The sequence below is a fragment of the Physeter macrocephalus genome, chromosome 2 (genome assembly GCF_002837175.3).
Source record: "Physeter macrocephalus isolate SW-GA chromosome 2, ASM283717v5, whole genome shotgun sequence".
In the NCBI taxonomy this organism is placed as follows: Eukaryota; Metazoa; Chordata; class Mammalia; order Artiodactyla; family Physeteridae; genus Physeter; species Physeter macrocephalus.
In genome coordinates, this window is record NC_041215.1 from 72,969,343 (window position 1) to 72,996,120 (window position 26,778).

Below are 26,778 nucleotides of genomic sequence, written 5' to 3' on the forward strand. Positions count from 1 at the left end.
CCGCAAAAAAAAAAAAAAAAAAAAAAAACCTGAGATTTAACTCATTAATATTACCATCTTTCATTTAAAAACTTTAATTTCATAGGATTATACAATCTGGATACCTAATGTCTCTTGAGTTTGTACCTTTGATATTTCTATAAAAATAATATTAATTTCTGAAAGACATAAGATGATTATAAAGTGATAAACCTTATTAAATCATACAGTAACATACACATAGACATTTGGCTCCTTACACAGCTAAACTAATATGTGGACTCCCCCTGGGATACAAGGTGTGCCCATAAAGCACTATAAGACTGTCTTACGTGATCTACTGGCATTAATCGCATTACTTTAGAGCCACACACTATAACTCTCAACTTCTGCTGTCCCCAAATGAAGTTGATGGTAATTGCTAACTGTCTACTGAGGTGTGACCATCAAGTCTCAGTTATGGTTCCTTTGCAACCTCCAGTTTCAGCTTCTTTTGCAGAATCTGTTTGTAGATGCTAGTGCACAGACGGATTCACACTTCCCTCCCCTGCGACAGCACTGCAGGCCATTCCATTGCATCATTATAAAGGGAAACACATTCCAACCCCACACTGTGAAGACACCCGCAAAGCATTTGCCTGGGTCTTGTGTGGAAACTCTATCTTCTTGATGAAACAGTATAGTCCATCCAATGTGTGCATTCTGCCTGGGTTCCTTTACTGTGCCGAAAATGAGCAAACAAACTAATCTGCCTGGTGGCTTGGAGGGGTTTAGAAACATTACCAGAGGAAGGGGGGCCCCCGGCACAGTTTCTCAGGCAGTGAGGGCCTCAGTGAATGGTACAAATACTCATAAGTAAAACTGAGTTGCAAGATTCAGTGCTTTCAAAAAACCTTGAATTGGTTGCTTTTCTATGATTCATCTTATTCTCCAAAATAAAATTTGTAGTAGTAACATTTATCCCAATTATTGGAGTATTACTATCAAAGTTTCTCTTTCTCTTAACGGTACTGTGAGTTTTCTGTTTCTGAAACCTATTTGTTCTTATAGAAGCCATTTTCAGTTTCATTTACAGAAGACAAGTATACATACAGATATACCCTTCACTCCTTTAAAGTGAAAGGAATTGGAATTGCTTTAGGAGAAAAGGAGTGGTTTTGTTCTTATTACAGGGCCTATGGTTATTGAGAGAGTGTCACCTAGACCCTTTCCTCAAAGACACAAAGTGAGAGCACAGAGTTTCATGTTCTTAGAGCTTCAGTAGGTGATCTGAAAAAGTTTTTGATGTTGATAAAGATGCAAAACACAGATGTTTTGACATAATCAAATTTTATGTCTTCTTTTATGGGAGGGAGTGGATATTTAGGGTAAGTTGGAATAGAAAAAAAATACATTTGTATAGCCCCTTCTTCAATCTGGTCTCCTGTTAGTTTAGAATTATAACTGTGCTCTTTGTATAATTATGCTTAATAGAATTCTCAAGTATATAGACAATATCTTATAATATACTAATTAAATTTACTTTCTTTTTAAATTTTGTAATAGAATGGCAAGATATAGAATTTTAGGTTCTGAGATTTTGCTAGTTTGTGAGGAGCAAGGAAAATTATAACAAAAAAAGAAACCCTTAACATTACACAATCATTTTGTTTGCAGAACTTAGTAAAATCTGCAAAATGTTTTTTCCACATTATTACTTTTATAAATTGGGTGTTTTCTGTAAGCACCTGACATCAGAGGATATTATTAGCTCTTTCTGCTGCTTCTGGGTCTGATATTTCTCAGAATAAACCTGTCTTCATGGATCTCTGAAAATGATTGGATTGAGTCAAGCTTGTCTGTTCTTTTGGATGTTCATTTATTTATTAGTTTGCATAATTACAAATGAATTATCATGCTAAAAAAAACTGGACGAACACAAGGCCTGAGCAAAGGAAGAGGCATTAAGAGATTCTGTCCTTAGCAGCATGCCCTTACAGAGATATGTTTAAGAAATTCATTTTTTCCAGCTTCTTTGCAAATCTCAACATCACAGAACCCAGAGTAAGATTACATCTCCTTCTAACAGCCTTTTCTTGTCCTTGTTCTTTATCCCTATCTATCCTGAGTGATCTACCCAGCATGGTCCAAGAAACAGCTTTTTAGGAGACTACTTCATTTCTAACCCCATCAGGACAGGGCACATCATATACCAGCCACTAGATGGACACCAAGAGGGGGAGCCAAATGCTCAATTCATCTTCCTTATCCTCGGGTAAATACCAGGGTCTTCTGGAGACATCATCCTGCTATGGCATTTGAAATTCCTCCCTTGGATCCTGCAGTTCATCACATTGCACAGTGTATAGAACTGTTTGGGGAGGTTTAGGGTGCTTCGATGAAGTCAGTGCTTTAGGCTGGGGTTCAGTTTGTGAGCCTTTTATCAAAAGCATTTTGTGTCATTATTCTAAAAATATTCAACAAATTCCCTCCAGTCATATTTTCTGTGTTTTGTTTTTCTTTTACAGGATCAAAAAAAGTTTTCCTTTTTTCCCTCAGTTCCTTTTCTTTCCTGTCTTTATTTTTTCCAGGTCTTTCATTACTAGAGAGGGGATTATGATAATGAGAAAGTGTACTCTCAAGTCTGGGTACAGAAAATAGAGAAAGAAAAGCAATAATTTGTGGGGAGGAGGGAGTGTGAAAAAAAATACTGATGAGAGAATTATAGATACTTACATACAGAGCTACTTTTTCTATATCAGAATCAGATGCAGATATGTTTATTTCCTCCTGTAAAAATAGTGGTGAGACAGACAATATCATGTCACACCTGTCACAAAATACAGGTTAAATTACTTAAATATAATGATCATAGGCTCTGTGTTTGGCACCTATGCTCAGTATTATTTCTCTTCTTATAATTTTGAGATACATGATCAAGTATTTATCTTTTACTGTTTCATAGACCACTATACTTGAAATAAGTTTTAAAGACTGTCACTCCTTAGCAAAGCCTGTTTGAATCTCATATGCTCTGATGCATCCTTATAGAATCAACTTGATCTTCAGTCATGAGTCTTCAGCAAGTGGGTAGGTGCCCTATCCTTTACAGTGCCCTGGAACTGATAAGTGTAACTGGGAGAAAATCCAGTACAGATCAAAGGATATGTCCTTAAATTTCATTTCATCTGATTTGTTTCTATACATCTATAGGAGTTAAATGGCTCAATTTTTATAAGCTGTAGATGTATATTTTTAGGCAAAATGAAACTATTTAAGGAACTACTTAAAGCAAATCGTTCTTTATCCTTTTTTGTAAGAACCTTGTTTCCATTTTGAGACCCTTCTAACCTCTGACATTGATTTTTATATTTCTTGAAACCTTTGCACTTGATGACCTATATTATACTGATAGAAAAGATGGTTCACTGAATCAACAACCCTAAAAGAAATAAAGAAAATTGTGTGGTTACCTGATATACTGGTGAAAAGCATATTAAGGTAAAAGACTCAGTGATTGTTTTCGAAAAAATTAATATACAATAAAAATTACAGCACATGATTATTAATTTTTAGATTCTATGAAGGCATTTCAGTGCAGTTCTTCAGCATACTTAGCTAGTTGAGAAAAAGTCTCCTTCTTTCTTGTCCCTACTTTAAATGCACTTTAGGTACATCACAAATGCACATTGAGCACATCACTTATTGCTTTAAGGTGTTAAAAGCATTGATTCAAGACAACTGGCTTATTGAATTCTTGTTAATCTCTATATTCATGGTATATGTTTGGAATTTTCAAATCTTGCACAGTATTTTCCCTCCAACTCCTTTTACTGGTTAAGTCCATGGGTAATCAACATGTAGAATTTAAAAATGGTAAAATTCTTTTTTTTTTGCGGTATGGGGGCCTCCCCCTGCTGCGGCCTCTCCCGTTGCGGAGCACAGGCTCCGGAGCGCAGGCCCAGTGGCCATGGCTCACGGGCCCAGCAGCTCCGCGACACGTGGGATCCTCCCAGACCAGGGCGCGAACCCGGTTCCCCTGCATCGGCAGGCGGACGCGCAACCACTGCGCCACCAGGAAAGCCCCCATGCATGAATCTTTATATTAATTAGAGGGTGAGCATCCAAATCTTGTGTCCATGGGTAATCAACATGTAGAATTTAAAAATGGTAAAATTATTTTTTTTTTGCGGAATGGGGGCCTCTCCCTGCTGCGGCCTCTCCCGTTGCGGAGCACAGGCTCCGGAGCGCAGGCCCAGCGGCCATGGCTCACGGGCCCAGCAGCTCCGCGGCACGTGGGATCCTCCCAGACCAGGGCGCGAACCCGGTTCCCCTGCATCGGCAGGCGGACGCGCAACCACTGCGCCACCCCAGACCGGGTCGCGAACCCGGTTCCCCTGCAGCGGCAGGCGGACGCGCAACCACTGCGCCACCAGGAAAGCCCGGTAAATTTCTTAAGAAATTAGATCTTATAAAGTGTGAAGGGCCTTGTATATTTCCTGACACATAACAGCACTCAGTCAGTGGTAGCTCCTTCTATCTATCTCCTTCAATGCTTCTCTACTCTCTACCCCAGCAGATTACAAATGAGGATTCTAAGTGAGACTGAAATTAGCTGTGATTTACTTACCTGATTTCTCACTTGAAATGATGACAAACTCCAGCCCATAACCCAACATTCCTGTCTCTACTTCAAACTCTTTCCATTCCCCATTTTACCAGTAGATACATTCACCAGTGAAATTGCAACTAATTACCCTTTTATTTTTCCTGATTTTTCCTCATTGTGAAGAAAACCCAAATGATCAGAGTAATTAATTTGTAGTCATAATTAATAATTATCCTGAAATGCTTTGTTTGCATGGATTATCTTGGAATGCTTACATAAGAGCCAAATCTGTTTTATGGTGCTTTTTCCTTCCTCTTGGATTTTATATAAGGATTTAAAATGTATTCCTCCCAGTGAGCAAGACTGATGACCATAAAGGCTCAGAGGGACAGTGAAAGAAGGAGGCAGGTTTGTATAACAGGAACTCTTCATGACCCTATTAGCAGGCAAATTGTACTGTCTCAGTCTTCCTAAAGGAAGTTGTAATGTCACATGGAACATATATTGCCAAGAAATAAGCCCAAATCAATTTCATCATAGGACATGAGTAGCGTTTTCTACTATGTTATCTGTTGTCAAAAATGAGTGGCATTCCTTTTCTTGTGTTTTTAACTGGTTTCTGTTTGGTTAATAAGACCTCCATGTTGACAAATAATACTTTCTTAGGAGAGGTAATGTGCACTTTTCATTCTTTTGGACGTCTGAACCTCCTGTACTTGGGGACTCCACCACCCCATGAGGCAAAACCAGCCTCCACTAGAAGAAGCTGCAAATACCATACACTCACTCTCCTGGCCCTCCTGGTATCTAGGACCCAAGCTTGTGAACTAGACTGCACCAATCAGACACCTCCAACTCAGTCTTTGCATAAAGAAGTAATGAAATGGCATGAGAAGCAGGGACTATGCAGAATCAGTTTTGGTGATGGCTGGTGGCAGAGATAAGCTATATCAATTTTCAAGAAAGAGCCATTCTAGAAGCAATATCTTTTATATAGTATCAATGGCTTTGGCAATGAGTGTGTCCAATGTCAACAGCAAGGGTGCCTTCTCCAGAAGGTTCTGCAGCATTTTTCAGCACTGTTCCTGGCTACAAAACCTCCAAGTCTTATTCTGTGAGAATAAGTATATTTCTGGAGTCTTATTCTTGGAGACTCTGTGAAATACACTTCTGCTATGAAATGTCTCTTTAACAAAGTACCTGTCCTATTTAAATCAGTTAGACTCTGATGCTTGACACTGGGAGCTGTGACTGATAAAACAATATATAAATTACAAATCTTAACATTCTTATTTTATCGTCTAGATGAGAGGCACACAACAGGACCTTTTAGGAAAGAGTTAAGTGTGAGAAGAATTGTATAACAGTAGATTAAATCACTGTGAACTGACTCTCCACTGGGTACCAGTTCATGAACGATGAACCAGAGAAAAACTGGATAGGTGATCAGAAAGCCACTCTCTGGCCATGCCTCTATAGAAATGTCCATGTCCTAGGGGCCAGAATGACTTAGAAGAGTTATACTATGCATAGGCACCTTTTTGCTTCTCTTTGAAAAATCCCCCAAATCCACTACTTCTCTGGTTGAAAAAAATGTACATATTGAAATTTGTTTTTTCTTTCATTTCTGGGCTTAATTCTACAATGAAAAAATTCATGGCAAAATTTATTGACATAACCACAGACAATCTACTTTTCCTTCCAATCTTTTTTTTTTTGCCTTGTTTACTATGTATCCCAAGTTACTAGGAAAATAGCTGATGCAGAGTAAGTGTGCAATGAATATGTTAAGCAAAGATAGCAAATACTAATGTAGCACTTATGAGCCAGGTTTTCACATATGTTAACTGACTTTCTCCTCACAATAACCTTCTGAGATAGGCATTATTTTTAGCTGCCCACCCCCTACTTTTTTTTGACAAGAAATGAACTCATGGAACATCTAAGTAACTTGCCCAAGAAAGTGAGCAAATGTGATCCTAACTCAGGAAGGCTGACTCCAGAGTCTGTGCCTTATTTTTTTTTATTCAGCTGATAGTCATTAAGCACTCACCATATGTCAAGCACAAAAGATTCAATGATGAGTATGATATTCTTTTGCCCTCAAGAAGCTCACTCTATCAGAGAGAAACACATATAACAAATAATTGCAAGTGCAATATAGTAGATTCTATCATGGAAAATATAAATGCGGTTTGTTGGGACACAAGGAGGTTGTGATAAACTTTACTCTGGATGAAGGATGGTCAAGGAGGGGAATCTGAGGGTGGAGGATGCTTCAGCTGAGACTTAAAATAATTTTTTATAAATACCTAATTACATTCTAGGTGAAAGGAACAACTTATGCAAAGGAACAACTTATGCAAAAATAGTATATTTGTGAATATAGTGAGGCACAATTGAGTCATGAAGCTGGAGATGTAGCCAAAGGCTGGATGAGAGAAAAACTTATATGCTATAATAAAGAATTTTTACTTTATTCTAAGGCAATCAAAAACCATTGAAGAAACAAACAGGGGAATAAGATGAATAGATATGCATTTAAGAAACATTTTTTCTAGTTGTATAGGATTGATATAAATGGTGTCGAGGTTAGACTGAAGAAGATAAGTTAGGAGACTACTGAAATAGCAGATTAAATACATGAGGACTTAAACGGGTCAGAAGTTCTAGGGTAAAGAGGGCATTGACTCAAAAGATAATTAAGGATAGAATTGGAAGAGCTTATAAATCAATTGGATATGGGTGAAGAGGGGTAATAATAAAAAGGTAGAATTCTTCTGTTTCTCTCTTTTGCTTTGCATTAATTAATGTAAGATATATGTTACCCCAGGTTTTCTTTTTCTTTAAAATTTTTTCATTCTTTTTGCAAGCTTTTTTTTGTAATTTCACTGCTCCTTGAGACTAAGTTTTAGCCTCTTTTATTGTACTTTTATGTTTATTTATATCCAAGTGCCTTCTTTGTTTTAAGATGCCTTACGTCTATGTTAGATTGAAATCTTGTATACGTGTGTGTGTGTGTATGTGTGTATAAAAAACATACATCTACCTAAAACTTCTAAAGGTGTCCTTTACTGAAAATTGAATGTTTCTATGTATCCTGTTCTTTTTAGTTTGTCAAATAAGTATTGTTGTTTATATTACTAATATGTTTGATGGCCCAGTTGAGAGTACATCTTTTACATGTTCTTTTAATGAATCTTCAGCATTTTTGGATGCTGGGATATGGCTCTATAAATAACACTTTAGGGAAAGTAGAGGACAAAGTTTTAGTAGTGAAAGCTGACATTACTTATTCATAAACTTCCCTCTTTGAAGTCAAATATTCCTACTTTCAAATTAAGTATTTTTATTTAAAAATTATAAGTTTTGCTCTTTATAGCTAAATATGACCAAAGCATAATTGTTTTGAGCCCAGAAAGAGCTGAAATTAATTGAATGATAGTGCTTCTCTCAGAGATTTATACAACAAACCTGCATAATTCATGCATGTGTATATATTACAAATTTTGTCTCAAGAGAATTTCAAGCTAAGTGAGCCATTTTTATTCCATTAGATATGTATGTACATTTTAAAAAATTAATTAATTTATTTATTTGGCTGCACCAGGTCTTTGTTGCGGCATGTAGGATCTTTTTAGCTGTGGAATGCAGGCTCTTAGTTGCAGCATGTGGGATCTAGTTGCCTGACCAGGGATCTAACCCAGGCATTGGGAGCGCAGAGTCTTAACCACTGGACCACCAGGGAAATCCTGTACATATTTTTATATATTGCACAGATATAGAGATAGATGAATAGACAGATGATTGATATGTAGATAGGTTGGTAGATAAAACTTTTACTAAAACAGTACTGACAATCCCTAGCAAAATGCTATAGAGATAGTTGGTGCTCAGTAGCTATTGGTTGAATAAATAAATGTATAAGTGAAACTATGTACGATCACTCACATTTAGGGATACAGTGATTTCAAAGGAAAAAGTTACTATCTTAATTTTTTTTCTGAATGTTTTGCATCATCAGTCTCTTAGGATCCAACAGTCCAACTAGGACACACTCATAGCTTCAGGCAGCTTTACTACTGAACCAAGTAAAATTGTAGTCTTCACTTCCAAATATATTGAGTTATATGAAGAATCACGACTTACATTTGCCTTGATTCTTCTTTTCCCTTGATATTAAAAATAAAGTATTGTCTTTTACTGTCATCATAAATACCTCAACTTAATTTTTTGATGTCATAGTAATTCTGCTCAACACATTTCTACTGCTATTTCTACATGATGCTTGGCAATACATCAGATTCACAAACTCAATGAATAATAACAATTCACTAAAAAAGAACATACAGACTAGTTTTTTTTTTCAGCACCATGAAGATCTTTTTATAAAAAGACCACCTGAAAATAAATTTTCCTACTTTTCAATGTTCTTTACCTTTTTGTATGTGTTTGTTACCTTCGTGTATTTTTTGGTTTCTTGGTACAGGCTTCACCTCCCTCTAATGATGTCAGCTGCTCTTCACAGCATCACAGCACTGCCCATATTCTTCCATAAATGTTCTGATCACTTGCAATGTTATCAAGAGAACTCTTCTCCATATACTTTGTCAGTGATTGACATGTTATTGTTATATGCATCAGCTTCAGTAACTCAACCTACCAATCATAAAATGTTCAGTGTCAAAGATTGTCAGCCAAAATACCAAAAAATAAAATCATAGGATTATGTGGGGAAAAAATAGAATTTTAATTTTTAAATTAGACTTTTATAAAATCATAAAATTTTCACACTCCTGGGAAAAAAGTGACTATTTGCTCATGATATTACTATTGGCTATTTGCTCATAATATTACTATTCACTCCTTGATATTTTGGGGGCATCTACTCTCTACCAGGAAGCTAAACATTGGAATTTGAGGATGCATGAATTCAGTTAAAGGAAAGGGTCGTATTATCAAATAATGAATGTGAAATGGATAGGTAGATAATAGAGGTGTGTATTGACCATACAGGAAAACAATGAAAGAAGCAGTAATAGGGAACTCTGTATAGAAAAGTCAGGAAAGGTTTCAAACAGAAAATAATTTTTTAAATGAATTTTAGGATCATTTTTGTCAATTTCTGCAGATGAGTCAGCTGGGATTTTGATATAGATTGTCTTCAATCTGGAGATCAATTGGGGTTATTGACATCTTAACAGTATTACGTCTTCTGATCCATGAACCTGGGATGTCTTTCCATAGGTTTAGGTTTTTAAAATTCTTTCAGCATTATTTGTAGTTTTCAGAATGTAAGTTTTGCACTTTTGTTAAATTTATTCCTAAGTATTTTATTCTTTTTATTAATTAATTTATTTATTTATTTTTGGCTGTGTTGGGTCTTCGTTTCTGTGCGAGGGCTTTCTCTAGTTGTGGCAAGCGGGGGCCACTCTTCATCGCGATGCACGGGCCTCTCACTATCGCGGCCTCTCTTGTTGAGGAGCACAGGCTCCAGACGCGCAGGCTCAGTAGTTGTGGCTCACGGGCCTAGTTGCTCCGCGGCATGTGGGATCTTCCCAGACCAGGGCTCGAACCCGTGTTCCCTGCACTGTGCCACCAGGGAAGCCCGAAAATAATTTTTGAGCCAAGACTCAGAAGTGTATAGTGAATGAGGAAAAGCCCTAACCTGAAGCTCCAATGCTAGGGACGTCAAATTTTATACTGTAAAGTTTTAAAGTAAATTTTTAAAACGTAAAGAGAAAATTCAGGGCAAAAAGAAAACATGTTTGAATTCAAACATATCAAAATCTAGGCAAACACAATATATCAACCACAAATTTTTATGCTCATCACTTAAAAGAAAGAACTGATTATTCTTTCAAACCTTGAATCAACTGACATTTTTGCTAACATAAATAGCACATTTTTGGTATTGTTTTTGTCTGTTTGACAAGGATGCATATAACATTAATACATCATAACCCTTCCTAGTTTTACTAAGAATGAGGTTAGTGATGGGTAAAATTGCTGAATTACTGGTATTGAGCATGAGCTGTTTTTTCCACTCTAGTGAGGCAGTAATCATCTACTCTTCTGCCAGTCTTTCATCACACTTTTTTCTACTGGGTATACTTCTAAGAGTCACAATAATAGTGAGTCACCATAAAAAGTCTGTCCTTTTCTTTCCTTACTCATTATGCTAGCATGAGTTTGCATTTTTATCAGTGGAAATGTACAATGTCTTTTCCTGTAATGATAATAACAGTGGCAAGTTGGGTAGGCAGAGTGTGAACTCTTTCCTGTGCTGGAGAAATCTCCTTAGGAGACGTGTACATCCATGAGAGACTTTTGTAATATACTTGACTAATCTATGAGCTGATATCAGATTGGCGTGAGCTATGCAAATATTATAACATTTTGTGATCATGCCACATTTTCTCCTTTAGATTCCAAAATTAGACCACGTATTTCATCTGTGTTTCTTTTCATGGATGAATGAGATTTAAAAAAAGAGTTTAAGTGTGATTTAGTAACTTACCCAAGATTATAGCATATCTAATATAAAGGAGGGAGTGATTACTATCCCCATTCCTGACTTTGGTTAATCCACCTGTGAACAAAACTGCATTTTTCTTCTTGCAGCCCGATCTATATTTGAATTTAATTTTTAAGTACCAATTTCATGAACTGTTTCATGTGAATTTGCATATGGTATTCTGGCCAGAATTCTTTATTACATTTTATTTGTGTAATTTGATTTCTTCCTGACCATTATGATGATCCATCCTTTTATCTAACCCTTCACTCTATAGACACCAGCAATTGGGAAGAATGAAAGTCAGATTTAAAATCCAACTCTACTAGTTGCATAATATGAAACACAGTAAATGATGGAAACAAAATCTTGGAATATTTTAAGACAGACGTTATGTAAACTGAAGAAAACAGGGGGCAGTAAAATTGATGCATTGACACTGACATACCAAACTAGTGTAGCAATTACAGTTGTATTTAGTAATAGCACATATTGCTGAAGAAAAAACTTATAACTTTAAACTAAATTTATGTATCCTTCTACTGTTTATGTTATATCATCTCCCACAAGAAAATATATTTAAAGATGATAGGCAGGTTTTTAAAAAATGTCAGCTTGGTGTTAAATACTCTATTAGTGAGTGATGGGAACAGTGATCAACTGAAAAGTATATGCCCCAACTAAGACAGGTGGCCACTACTTTGTTCCAGCAAGCCACTGCCATGTTGGAACAGGGCATATTGCCAGATCTTCAAAATTTTCAAACATAAGCAGAAATCTTGATATTTTTGTAGGTTTTAATTAGTTTAAAACTTTAAAAACATTCAGTGGGTCAAATAAGCTTGTCTCTGGGCCACAGGTTGTCATCTGGGCCTCTAGGCAGAGATGTGATTCTATAGTGATGATCATTGTGCTCTTCAATAAGGATCTGGGTACTGGTCAGGTTCCCATGTCCTTTGCTCTTTCACTTTCAGTTTAATCAGTACTTCCTATTTCTCAGTGTGTCATAAGAAAGCCATAGAATATCCCCATTATATTCCTATAGATGGAAAGACTTGCCATAGTTGTAAGCAGTTATTATGCAAAGAGTTGTTATTTGTGCCCGTGCATTTTTTTCTATCTGTGGTCTTCAATGACAGTTATTGTTCCCTCCAGCCTAATGTTATTAATACCCTTAAATAAAACTTGATTATGCAAAACTTTTTATTATATAGAATTATGATTAGAATATTAGAATTATATATAGAATTATGATTTTTTGAACTTAAAGGAAAGAATTGTTTATTTTATATACTCCCTCTTGAAAAAGTAAAGTACATATTTTGTTCATTGTTCTAACCCCAGGTTCTAGGACATTCTCAGGCAAATAGAAGTTTGAATGAAATTCATTTATTAATGGAAATTTGCTATTTTATTCATTCATTCGTTAAGTAAACTTTTTCTTAGCATAAACTATGTGTCAAGCATGTTAATAAATATCTATTGATATATGTGGATCATTAACTAGGGCTAGAAACCCATTCTGCTTAGGAAAAGATTACACTGGCCTTTAATTTAATAAGATAATTTATATTTTTTCAGCTTTATTGAGGTATAATTGAAAAAAATTATAATTGAAAAAAGATATTTAAAGTGTACATAGTGATAATTTGATAGACATACACACTGTGAAAGGATTCCTCCCATCTAGTTAATTAACACACCCACTGAAATGTAATCTACATTTTAAAGTGCAAACCTACATTTTGGCTTCAATTCTCTGAAGGACTTTTGGGAGGGTATCAATTTTTTGTCTTAATTCTCCTTCCTAGATAGTGTAATAAGATCAGATAATACTGTATATCTCTAAGCAAATGTCTGACTGCCACTTGGTTAATCAGAACTTAAACCCTGTATACCAGATACCCTTGGGGGTAAGCCAGACACTACAAGTCCACTAGCAAGAAAAAAAAAATCACAAGTCAAGATCTCATGAGTTAACTTTAAACTTATTCTTGGTTTAAATTCTTTAGAATTTGATCCCTTAGAACTATTTAACTCCATGGTTTTTTTTAAAAAAAACCATTAGTGCTCCTATTTGATTAATAGTAATAATGCCCCTTTGCTCACTTGACTATTCTCTACTAAGACAAAAATTTTAAAATCCCATCTCAAAAACAGTATTTGTAAGTCATGTAGATATCAAGGGTAAAGTTAAATCCCAACTTCAAAGGCGTTCAACTAGGTGTGTTCTTGGAGAGTCATCTGCCTATGTCCTTATTTTTTTATGTTAAGATTTTTAGCAGTATGCCAGCTGCTTCACCATATCAATCAGTCAATCAATCAATCATATACTTGTGTCAGATCACATCTGTAGTAACAGCAGGGCTGGATCACCAAAATTAATAGGAGTTTCAACCCTCCAATTCATCCAGGATCACTGTGCTAACTTAACCAAAATCAAAAGTAACGCCATGTGTGAAGATAGAGACACACTAGCATAATATGGCCTATTTATATTGGTTATATTCTTCTACTGAACTCTGGATGTGTCATCAAACCAGAAGGCCACCTTGAAGATGGGAATGTCTTTCTGTAGACTGAAAATCTGGCTTATAAACAACAAAATATATTTCTTTTTCATCACGGGTTTTCATTTTCTTTTTGAGATTCATCTTTGTCATATTGGGTATGAGTTTCCTCATTAACATTTGTTGCTTTCTAAGGGTAGTAGGCAGAATAATGGCTCCTGAAGATATCTATGTCTTAATCCTCAGAATTCGTGAATATGTTAAGTTACATGGCAAAGAAGAATTAAGGTTGCAGATGAAATTAGAGCTGCTAAGTAGCTGACCTTTTGACAGGGAGATAATCCTGAATACTCTGGATTAGTCCAGTGTAATCACAGTGGTCCTTAAAAGTGAAAGAGGGGATCACAAGAGAAAATCAGAGAGGTGGCAGAGTGAGAAAAAGTTCAACTTGATAGAGAAGGGGGCCATGAGCCAATGAAAGTGGGCAGTCTCTAGAACTGCAAGAGGCAAGAGAATGGATTCTCTCCTAGAGCCTGCAGAAAGGAATGCATGCCTTCTGACACCTGCCAACACCCAATAAGACCCATTCAGGGCTTCTGACCTACAGAACTGTAAGATATTAACTTTGTGGTAATTATTACAACAGCCAAGTAAACTAAAATACTGAGGAAACAGGTTTTTTTCAGAAGCGTCTGTCACTGAAACTGCATTAATAAAATAAAAGTTAAAATTTTCAGAATTTTCTTAAGGCGTTGTCCATTCATTCATTCATTCATTCATTCATCCATTCATTTTCAGGAGGTAATCCGTAGCAGCCAGGTCGACATTGCAGGACACAGCCAGGAAATGGAAAGAAATGAACAAGAAACTTCCAAATCACACAAAATTGATGTTCTTGGAACAGAAATGGTAACTATTTAGAAAGACAACACTTTCCACACAGTTTGCAGAACTGTGGGGAAATTCTGACCTTGTTATAAACAGTTGCTTTTATTGTCCTTTTATATATTTAATATCAATACACATCATTGTCTCTCTTTCCCTACTTTGGGATTGATATTCTTTGAAAAATAAAATGAGCACCCTAAAAATATAAGTGCACTTTAGGTGTCAGTTCATATTTGTTCTGTTATAGCATGAACCCATGCATTAAAATAAATGACCAAAGTGTAATCCATGTGCGCTGAAGTCTTGGATGAAAATCACAGTGCAATGAAGAATATGTGTGCAATACTGAAATAATTGACTTCTTAAAAACAATTATTTATTTAAAATTATCTTTAAACACAGGTCTCTCATCTTGAAAAACACACTGAGGAAATAAATCAAGCTTCTCCACTCCATCAATATGTTCAAGAAACAGGTAAGAATCTGGTATTATTTCACCCCAATATATCTTTTTCCTATTGATGTTTCTGTGTTTGAATGGAGGACTTCCAAAGCACAAACCTTCCCACTAAATAAATTTAGTAACTATGACTTATGATCCCAAAGGGGACAGAGTAGTATTTCTATATATAATTAGGTTCTGCCTGTGGTACGAGATGCAATAAGCTTCTAAAATAGTTCATTGCCCTTCAACCCTATGATGTATTCATCCAAAACGCCTAGAAGGTGATAAGCCAGCCACCTCTGAATTGCATTTTGCTCAGGGATCCAGAATAAAACTTGATGTTATCAAGCTCCCTGGGAACAGAAAAGTTATCTAGATTGTATTACTTTTAATAACAAATTTAAGCACATTTAAGTCTAATTCTCCAACGCACAGATATGAGATTAGACTACAGGCAAACCTGTGCAAGTTTGCATAAGATGAGTACAGGGTGTCTTGCCTATAAAAGCGAATGAGAAGTTTTGCTGTCCCAAAGTGCTAAAAGGGTAGATTTAAGCCAACTGTGACCTAAACGTTATTTGACTATATCTGAATTTGGTTTTATTTTAGTTTTGCTTAAAGAAGTAGATCTTCCTTTTCTGTTCTTCTACTGTTCTTTTCTTGTTTTATAACTTATTATTCTTTTTGAGCATAACAGCAAAACATGCTTGTAGAAAATTTGGAAAATACATACAATTAAAATAAACAGCACTTTCATTACTTATGACTTTCCATCCAGAGATAATCACCACCATTTTTCCTCCTATATTGCTTGACATATACTAACTTACATAATGAAATACTGCCATATGTATACATTTATATCCTGAATATTTTTACTTAACTTACATTATGAGACGTTTTCCATAGCATTATAATGTCTTCTCAAACATCATGTTTATTAGTTACATAATATCCCTGGTGTTGTTTTCTGTTTGTAGTCATAGATACACCTGAGGATGAGGAGATTCCAAAGGTTTCAACTAAGTTTTTAAAAGAACAATTTGAAAAGTCTGCCCAGGAAAAGGTCCTTTATTCTGACAAAGAGACGACCCCAACCAAGCAGATTAAGGTAAGATAATTTCTCTGCACAGAGACATATTGAGTGTAAAACCATATGTAAATACATAACATTTTCAAATTATTGAATGTTTGAGGTGGTTTTTCAACAACAAAAAATATCCAGAGCCAGTGCTTATTCTGTTCCATAAGAAGAATATTATTCTATATGAGAAAAGCAGTAGAAAGAAAACTTTTCTCACTAGAGAAAATTAGGGAAGAAAAACTTATGTATGCACTAAAGTTTAATAACTAACCTTAAAGTAATAAAGTCAATTTTAAAATGTCAGCTACTTACTCTGTTCTGTTTAAAATTCCAAGGAAAACAAAACAACCTCAAAAGTCCTTTAAGACTTTTATTGTTTCCCTCTAGATTACTCTGCATAGCACATTACGTAAAGGAGGAAAAATAATCAAGATTACGTGTAAATGTTAAAATACTGAGTCGTTGATGTATTGAATAGGGAATACAACTCTAAAAAGTGCAAATAGATTATAGGGAAGATAGTAACAAATACTGACTGTTGCTCCTAAGTAGGTTTCTAAATGGAATATACCACCCGTTGCTCCCAGTGCAGATGTCATAGCAGGTGGACAGGTGAAGGTCAGTGCCTAAAAATTCTCTACCACTACACCCATCTTTATAAGATTTGATTTTCTCTCCCTTAAAGATTGAAAATGAATGTGAAGAGACTTTAAAGCCATCATCAGTTGTGGGTACCTCTTCCACTTCTTACACTTCAACTAGCCAGAGGAAGGAAACATCAACCACAAGATACAGTGACCACAGTGCCACTTCCTCGACTCTGGCACAAGTTAATGCCACTTCTTCGGAAAAGGCAGAAGAATTTCCTCCTCCCCCACCCGACATACTTCAAACTCCAATAGATGTGACAGCATTTTCCCAGTCCCCTGAACTCCCCAGCCCTCCTAAAATACCACCAGTCCCCAAAGAATTATATTCCAAGCAAAGAAATTTGTATGAATTAAACCGTTTATATAAACACATCCATCCTGAGTTAAGAAAAAACTTAGAAAAAGATTATATCAGTGAAGTTTCCGAGATTGTTTCTCGTCAAGTGAACCTGGGGAGCTCAGTTTCACCAGATGTGCAACAAGCCCTGTGTGTTTTTGAAAATACGAATGACAGTTCTCAAAAAGGTCTGAACTCAGAAAGAGAACACTTGGAGTGGGATGAAATTCTGAAGGGGGAGGTGCAGTCCATGAGATGGATCTTTGAGAATCAGCCATTAGATTCCATTAACAATGGCTCTCCAGATGAAAATAACATCTCCAAGGGCATTGCTGATCGAGAAATCATTGCTGGTGGTGATGTGAGATATACAACATGGATGTTTGAAACCCAACCCATCGATACTCTGGGGGATCATTCTTCTGGCACTGAAGAAAATGCTGAGAAAATTCCTGAGCTAGCCAGAGGAGATGTCTGCACAGCCCGGTGGATGTTTGAAACAAAGCCATTAGACTCAATGCATAAAATGCATCAAAGTCAAGAAGAATCAATAGTAACTGCCATAAAGGACATAACCGGGGGGGATGTCAAGACTGTGAGATATATGTTTGAAACTCAACATCTGGATCAAATTAGACACCTTCACTCAGTAGATGAGGTGCACCTACTGCAACTCAGGTCTGAGCTCAAAGAAATGAAGGGAAATGTTAAGAGAAGTATAAAATGTTTTGAAACTCAACCATTATATGTTATTAGAGATGGTTCAGGTCAAATGCTAGAAATTAAAACCGTTCACAGAGAAGATATTGAAAAGGGGGATGTGAGAAGAGCACGTTGGATGTTTGAAACACAGCCCTTAGACACAATTAACAAGGATATAACAGAAATTAAAGTCATCAGAGGAATATCCATGGAAGAAAATGTCAAAGGTGGGGTGAGTAGGGCAAAGTGGTTATTTGAAACTCAACCTTTGGAGAAAATCAAAGAAGAGTCAGAAGAGGTCATCATTGAAAAGGAAACAGTAATAGGTACAGATGTCTCTAGAAAGTGTTGGATGTTTGAAACACAGCCATTAGATATTCTAAAAGAAGTTCCTGATGCAGACCCTCTAAGGTCTGAAGAGATAATAGGGGGTGATGTACAAACTACTAAGCATTTATTTGAAACACTTCCAATAAAGGCTTTAAAACATAGCCCCGATGTTGGAAAACTTCAAAAAATTACTACTTCTGAAGAAGAAAAAGGGGATGTTAGGCACCAACAATGGATTTTTGAAACCCAACCTCTGGAAGAGATTAGAGAAGATAAAAAAGAGTACATACGAACAGTGAAACTTGAAGAAGTTGACAGAGGAGATGTAAAGAATTACACACGTATCTTTGAATCAAACAACTTAATTAAATTTGATACATCGCATAAAATAGAGGTGGAAGGAGTCACAAGAGGTGCTGTAGAGTTAAATAAATCACTCTTTGAAACAACACCATTGTATGCCATTCAAGATCACCTTGGAAAATATCATCAAGTAAAGACAGTCCAGCAAGAAGAAATCCTAAGAGGGGATGTAAGAAGCTGTAGGTGGCTTTTTGAAACAAGGCCCATTGACCAGTTTGATGAAAGCATTCATAAATTTCAGATAATTAGAGGAATATCTGCTCAAGAAATACAGACTGGGAACGTGAAATCTGCAAAATGGCTGTTTGAAACCCAACCTCTTGATTCGATTAAATATTTTAGTAATATGGAAGAAGTAGAAAGTAAAACTGAACAAGCTACAGATATTATTAAAGGGGATGTCAAAACCTGTAGATGGCTTTTTGAAACCCAGCCAATGGAGTCTCTTTATGAAAAAGTTTCATTAATGACTGGCAGTGAAGAAATTCATAAGGGAGATGTCAAAGCCTGTACTTGGCTCTTTGAAACTCAGTCACTTGATTCCATAAAAGATGACGCCGAAGCAACAGTCAAATTACAAACTGTAAAACAGGAGGAAATCCATGGTGGGGATGTTCGTACAGCATGCTTTCTTTTTGAGACAGAAAATTTGGACAGCATTAAAGGAGAAGAAGGAAAGGAAATCAAGGCCGTGGAAATGGATATCCAAGCTGGGGATGTCTCCAGCCTGCGGCATAAATTTGAAAGTCAGTCCTTAGATTCTTTAAGTTCCAGTTCAGAGGAAGTTTTGAAAAAGATCAAAACCCTAAAGACTGAAGATATTCAGAAAGGCAATGTTTTAAATTGCAGGTGGCTTTTTGAAAACCAACCAATTGATATGATAAAAGAAAGCCAAGAAGGTGATAAATCAGTTAAGACAGTGACAGACATACAAGGTGGAGATGTAAGAAAGGGGTGCTTTATTTTTGAGACTTTTTCTTTAGATGAGATTAAAGAAGAATCTGACTATATTAGCACCAAGAAAACAATTACTGAAGAAGCAATGAAGGGTAACGTAAAAAGCTACAGAATGCTCTTTGAAACCCAGCCACTCTATGCAATTCAAGATGGAGAAGGGTTTTATCATGAAGTGACAACAGTTAAAAAGGAAGAGGTAATTCATGGAGATGTACGAGGGACAAGGTGGCTTTTTGAAACGAAACCATTAGACTCCATTAATGAATCAGAGACTGTGTATGTTATTAAATCTGTCACACAAGAAGACATTCAGAAGGGAGATGTTAGTTCTGTCAGATACAGATTTGAAACCCAGCCACTGGATCAGATTGCAAAAGAACCACATGATATTGTGCCCACTGTAGATTATATTCAAGGTGGGGATGTAAAGACAAGTAAACAATTCTTTGAGTCTGAAAATTTGGATAAGAAGACTTATATAAGAACAGTAAGTGTCAATGAAATACAAAAGGGCAATGTTAAAACATCTACTTGGCTATTTGAGACCCACACTCTAGATGAGCTGAGAGGAGAAGGGTCAGGATATGAAAATATCAAAACAGTCACCCAGGAAGATATGCAGAAAGGTGATGTGAAGCAGGCAGTATGGCTTTTTGAAAATCAAACTTTGGATTCTATTAAGGAAGCAGATGAAAGCATCACAAAAATCACCAAGGAAGAAATCCCTCCTTCTGATGTCAAGACAACTACATGGCTCTTTGAAACTACACCCCTTCATGAATTTACTGAAAATAGGGTAGAAAAGGTGGAAGTTATTGGCAAGAGCATTAAGGAAACCTTAGAAGAACTCTACTCTCAAAAAGTTATTGAGGCTCCTGGAATCATCATTGAAGCTGATGAAGTTGGGGATGTTCGAATGGCAAAATACAAGCTCCTGAATCAAGCCTCTCCTGAGATACAGAAAGAAGAAATCCTCAGGGTTGATCTCAGAAGTATAATGGTGAAGCTACTTTCCAAAGGAGACTGTAAGAAAAGAGAGATTTTGGTTAGTGAAGAAGAGAAGGGAAACGTTAATTTGACCAAAACTCAATTATTAAACAGATCAACAGAATTTCATGCTGAAAAAGAAGAGATAGTGAGTGGTGATGTCCAGCAAGCAATAAAAAACCTGTTCTCCGAGGAAGGATCTGTAAAGAAAGGCATTTTGATTCAGGAAGATGAAAGAGGAGATGTTAATATGACTATCTATTGTCTTCTTCATGAAAATGCTGGTGACACAATTAAGCGTGAAGAAGTAATAGGGGGTGATGTAAAACATACCATTCATAATTTGCTATCTTCCATATCAAACAATAAAATATCTGAAAGAGCTAAAATCGATGCCTCTGAGAGGGGAAATGTTCAGTTTTTTACAACATGCATAGAAACTGGAGCTTTGGATTATCTCAGACAGCTCCAGACATGGTCAAATGAAATACTAACAGCTAGGAAACAAGAAAAAGAGGAAGATATAATTGGTGGCAATGTAGAAGGTACAAAACTGTTATTAAAGAAAAGGCAATCTCAGGTTGAACGTACTGTTAATGAAACTGACATCATCCCAGGAGATGTGCATAAAACAGTTAAGGTTTTTCTGACAGAGCCTCAGAGTACATCTTGTAAGTTACCCAAAGAAGAAATCATAAAAGGTGATTTGAAGTCAACCCTAAATTCCCTGAGCCAGGCCATAAGTCAGAAAACGGTGGCTAAAACAGAAGAAATTATAAAAGGTGACATGCTGGCCCCACTCAAGTCACTTAAGGAATCAAGCCAAAAATGGAAAGAATCTAAACAGCCTGATGTCATCCCTGGGGATATAGAGAAAGCTACTGAATGCCTTGAAAAGACTGCAACCACAAGGATGGAAATCCTGAAAAAGGAGATTATCCGAGATGACCGTGAAGCATCATTAAGGAATCTAAAAGAAGCACAAAGAGCTCTCAAAGAGGTAAATAAAAAAAGTGTAATCAAAGAAGATGTGCAATCTGTGATGGTAGGATCTGAGGAAGAGCAGAAAACCGAGAACCATCAGGTGGCTGTCCAGAGGGACAAAAAAAGTGTTCTTCAGCCAAGACGAGGACCATTTGTGCCGGCAGCCAGGTGGCAGGGGGGAACAGGCATTCTTAATCAAACTATAGGCAAATCTTGTCATGGGGATTTAAGAGAAGAAAGAACTGAGGTTAATCTTCCAAAAGCCCCCAAGGGCACCGTAAAGATTATCATAGATCGTGAACAAAACAATGATGCTCTTGAGAAAAACCTTAGAAGGCTATCTAATTCACACCACAAAGCTATTAAAAATGTGTTGGAATCAGGAGACAGAATGGGTATCTGGACTGATAACACAACAGAGCAACATCTTAGAGATGAACATGTGAGTGGACAACTGACTTCAACTGTGTCAGTTAGGGAACATCTAAAATCCAAGGAATCAGAGACAGTGAGAGAACAGAAGAAGGATGCTGTCTTTACCCAATCTATTGATGAAACAATTGGAAAGCAACAGACTGAAACTCGTGAAGTGAGGAATGACCACCGGAAGATTGAGGCTTTCCCTGACAAGAGTCCTAAAAATACCAAAAACACTAAAACATCAACAGATACACAAAGCTCTAAGCCCAGTTTAACCCAGGGTCCAGTCAACAAGATGGCTGGAGAAACATGTGACGTTTCAGAGGACTTTCAGAAGCAGACTCTGTTGAAGCAAGAAATGCAATATTCTAATAAAGATATAAAGAAAAAGAACGTGACCCCTCAACCAGTGTGGCAGACTTTGCCTGTGGATCAAGACATGTCAAATGTAACAGAAGTGAAAGTCTCCCAAAAAAGCCACAATAAATTTAAGGCAACCGACAAAAAGCAGACCGATATTCATCTGAAAAGCCAGGACTTTCTAATGAAGACAAATACTTCCAAAGACTTAAAAATGGCAATGGAAATGTCCTTTAATCCAATCAACTGTAACCCTGAAAATAATGCAAAAGAAAGTGAGTTCCCTCTTCCACCTCCATCTCCACCTCCATCTCCACCTCCCAATTCATCAGCTGAAATTGAATTTCCTCTTCCTCCTCCACCTCCTTTCATGATGTTGCCTGAAAAAAATGTGTTTCTTCCCTCACTGTCCACAGAGAAGATAAAGGCTGAATTTGAGAATTTCCCAGGCCTTCCTCTTCCTCCACCACCAGAAGATGAGAAATTTGAAAGAGAATGTCTAGCAATGTTTCCACCACCTCCCCCTCCGTCAGCTCCATTTCTAAAACCAGCACATGTCCTTTCCTCTTCTGTTCAAGAAAAGCACAGTGGAGCATTCATACAATATTCCCAAGAAGAAGCCTCAAGCTCTCAGGCTAAAATCATAACAGGAAAATCTGGAGGACGTTTGCCACCTCCCACACTCCCCAAACCCAAATTTCCCAAGCAGATAGAAGATAAGAAGAATCATAGTTCCCCAAAAGTTGAATTGGAAAATTCACCGCCAGATATGGAATGTAAAATTACTCCCTCAAAGGATCAGAAAAGAGTAATAATGGCAAGTAGCAGTGAACACATAGAGACAAAGCAGAACGTATCTAGAAAAAGTCTTGATAAAAGAAAACAATTATCTATGGACTCTACAAGGTCTCTCTCACAGACAGTTCCAGAAACTTCACCACCCAAGGAAAAACTGATAGCACCTCTCGTAAAATCTCATTCATTTCCAGCAGGTTCAGGACAGCAAAGTCCAAAACCTTATATGAAAAAATTTAAGACACCTTTAATGATTGCTGAAGAAAAATACAGACAACAAAGAGAAGAACTTGAAAAACAGAAAAAACAGGAGAGTTCTTGCTACAACCTAGTCAAAACAGAAAGCCAAAATCAAAACGTAGCAGAGTTGAAAAAGGAAGTGCTGTTAAAAAAAACAAAGGAGGAGGTCCCCCTAGCTGGAATGGATTCAGGGGTCACTGTGGCCCAAACCAACCCAGTCTCTCAAAGTCTTTCTCAAGTACTAGGAGTGTGTACTGATAACCAGCTTCCCACAACACCAGCAGTGACATTTACTTCCAAGAGGCTCCAACATGTTCCAGCAGCCTCAGGAGACAAAGATACCGTGAAAAAGGAAGTTTTGCAGAGCTCAAGGGACATGATCCAATCTAAATCAGCTCGTGAAATTAAACAGAGTCACCAAGAATGTAGGACACAGCAAACACAACAGAAGTATCTGGAGCAGTTGCACTTGCCCCAAAGCAAACCAGTTTCCCCCAGTTTCAAAGTTAAAACCATCAAGCTTCCAACTCTAGACCATAAGTTAAATGAAACAAACCACAGCTATGAAAGCCATGAAAAGCAAGCTGAAGTTGATGTTCAAACCATTACCAAACAACAGTACCAGGAAACCGAGAAAACAGAAGCAAGGACTGAATGTAGCAATACGCAATTGGTGGCTGAAAAATATTATCAGTTACCTACGAAGGAGAGGACAGTAACAGTAAAACTGCCTACAGAATCCACAGAGAAAAGCCATGAAAGTAAGCTCAATATAGTTCATGAGAAGCAAAAAGAATTTAGAGAATCTGAGAGTGGGAAACTTCCAGGAAGTGAAGAAACAATTCAGGGACCACCAATGATTGGTCCAAAAAAAGAGAAACTAGTAGTTGAAAGAAAACAAGAACATTTGAATAAATCAGCCCAGAAGGTAGTCAAACAAAAGGTTACTGATGCACATCTTGATTCACAGACTCAGAATTTTCAGCAAACATATATACAGACTTCTGAAAATCAAGGTGAACATAAAAAATTGCCCCAGCCATGTAATAATCTGCAGGAAGAAAAATGTCTTGGCGTCAAGGGCATACAACAGAAACAAGTCTTTTCTAACACTAAAGATTCAAAGCAAGAGATTACACAGGACAAACCTTTATTTTCCTCTGTGAGAGAATCCCAGCAGGATGATGGAAAATGTGCTGTAAATATATTGGAATTCTTGAGAAAACGTGAAGAACTACAACAGATTTTGTCTAGGGTAAAAGAGTTTGAAGCAGAGCCAGATAAAAATGGCCTTAAAACATTTCAGATGCTCTTAAATATTATTCCAGTATGGCTATTAAGTGAAGAAAAAAGAGAATATGGAGTTCGCATTGCTATGGAGAATAACATAGAAAAAATCAAAGAAGAAATAATGCACATTAAAACTCAGGCAGAGGATATGCTTGTGTCCTGTGAAAATATAATTCAAACAGCCATGATATCCTCTAAAGCAGGAAAGCAGAGAAATAAAGCTACTAGTGTTAATGAAACATTATCTCAAGTGTCTAATGCTGATGTCAGCTATAATAAAAACACTGAGCGGAAAGAAAATACAATTGTAGAAAAAACAGAGCACCACCAAGTAGCAACTCATCAAGAAGCAACTGCTCAGCATCATATGAAAACCCATCAGGAAATTAAACTAGATGATGCCAAGCCTTCTCCTCCCTCTTTAAAAACACGCCCGCCATCACCAACTTTCATAACAATCGAGTCTACTGCACGGCAAACAGAAACCTCTGCTAAGGATGAGCTTTCCCAGTCCGCTGAAAAGGACAGTTTTGCTGAACCATCACCAAGACCTGTGTCACAACCACCTAGAATTCTCAGAGCACATACCTCCCCGTCTCCACCCAAGAGTCACTCTGAACAGCTTGTCAAACTCAAAGACACCACTGCGAAGTTATCCAGGGGGACCATCCCAGGTTCATCCATAACCCCAGTTCCCATTGTAGAGAAGAGGTCTGAGATCATCACATCTCCTGCAACACTTCGTCGTCAAATTAAGATAGAGGCTCGTGGTAGGGACTCTCCACCTACAATCACAATACCTATAAGTGTAAATCACACTGATAGTGGTTCCTTCAGAGAATCTGTGGAAGCTCAAGAGGAAGAAAGGAAAGTAGGGAAAAGGGCGACTTACGTTCACAAAGATGGAGTAAATTCCACTAAGCGCGTAGTGCCAGATACTGTGAGTTTTGACGCAGTCGAAATCATCCGCAAAGTCGAAAAACCTCACCTATCAGAGCACATGCAGAGGTATGAAGCTGCCAACCGGACTGCTCAAATGGCTGAGAATGTCATGAATGACCATGAAAATGAAATAAACAGATGGTTCAGGGGATTTGAGGATGGCCTAGGTTTTGACGCAACGTCAAATAGAAGAGTTTATGCAAATGGAGAAGCAAACCCTAATATAAAACAAGAAAGTCGTACATTTTGTAAGGAGGAATTTGGATTAACATCTTTAGAAAGCGCTAGCTTTACCGGCTTTTCTCACAGTCATCCTAGAGAGCTGCAAGAAACGATGCCTGTTAAGCCGCCCAGCATCCGCTCTGAAACAAGATCTCTAAGTGAACTTTTCTCAGGTGTGGATGCATTTGAGAGTCAAGTTGTTGGGTCGAAGATGATGGTCTCTTCCTCACAAGGCTCAGAAGCTGGCAGATCCGGCTTTGACTTCAAGCACGCCCCACCAACCTATGAGGATGTCATCGCTGGCCATATTTTAGATGTTTCTGATTCACCTAAAGAACTCAGGAGGAATTTTCAACAGACGTGGCAGGAGAGTGAAAGAGTTTTTAAAAACCTGGGATATGCAACCTCAGATGCTTCTGCAACTGAGATGAAAACCACCTTCCAAGAGGAATCTGCATTTATAAGCGGTAAATGAGCTTGCAAAGAGTGAAGTAAGATTAACCCATTTAAAGGCACCTGTTCCATAACTAAGACGATTTGCAGATAAAAGAGTACCTGGAAAGTACTAAACAACATAACCTAAAACTAACAGCTTTCCCTGGTTGTTGATATCCTTGCCTTTGCAATGCTTGCTTTTACTACCTTCTCTTTACAAAGGAATTTAATATGATTCACCAGCACTGTGTGAGAGTAACAAACACTACTATATAGATTATTGAGACCTGTGTTTGTCAACGTAAATAAGGCTTTGGATAAAGCAGCAGGTATAATAATAATTGTTATTGTGATAGTATTAACTATTATATGGAACTATATATTTATTAATCATTGTATACCATCAGAACATTATGAATATTTCTTATGAAAAGTTATTATTTCAACCACTTGTTAAAGACAATATTAGATAATATTCCTTGACCTACTATTGACGGATTTTTAACTGTCAGACTTAAGTGGTGTTTGAGTTTGAAATCAACACAACCTGTTAATAATCCAGGAAATAATTTACACTCTTCATATGTGTTTTAAGGATTTTTATTGATTGGGATCTCTGACAAAGGTGTAGGTATGGAATTAGACCTTTTGTATATAAATTATTGTTACTGAGTTGGATGGAATTGGCTTTCTCTACTGTCACTGTTTTTTTTCTATAAATGATATTTTTCACCTTTTTTAAACCCCAAATTA

General features: G+C 37.0%; 1 protein-coding gene across 3 annotated transcripts in view; it reads left to right on the top strand.

Moving 5' to 3' along the window:
• XIRP2 (xin actin binding repeat containing 2) overlaps window positions 1-26,778 on the top strand; it is a 70,594-nt gene that overhangs the window by 35,817 nt on the left and 7,999 nt on the right. For 2 of the 3 annotated variants that reach the window (XM_007118562.4, XM_028478616.2), the window contains 4 exons: window positions 14,393-14,503; window positions 14,885-14,957; window positions 15,908-16,038; window positions 16,697-26,057. In XM_007118562.4, the coding sequence (XP_007118624.2) occupies window positions 14,393-14,503; window positions 14,885-14,957; window positions 15,908-16,038; window positions 16,697-26,057 (9,676 nt within the window). The remainder of the gene's footprint in view (window positions 1-14,392; window positions 14,504-14,884; window positions 14,958-15,907; window positions 16,039-16,696; window positions 26,058-26,778) is intronic. The other variant, XM_028478628.2, reaches the window with a different exon arrangement.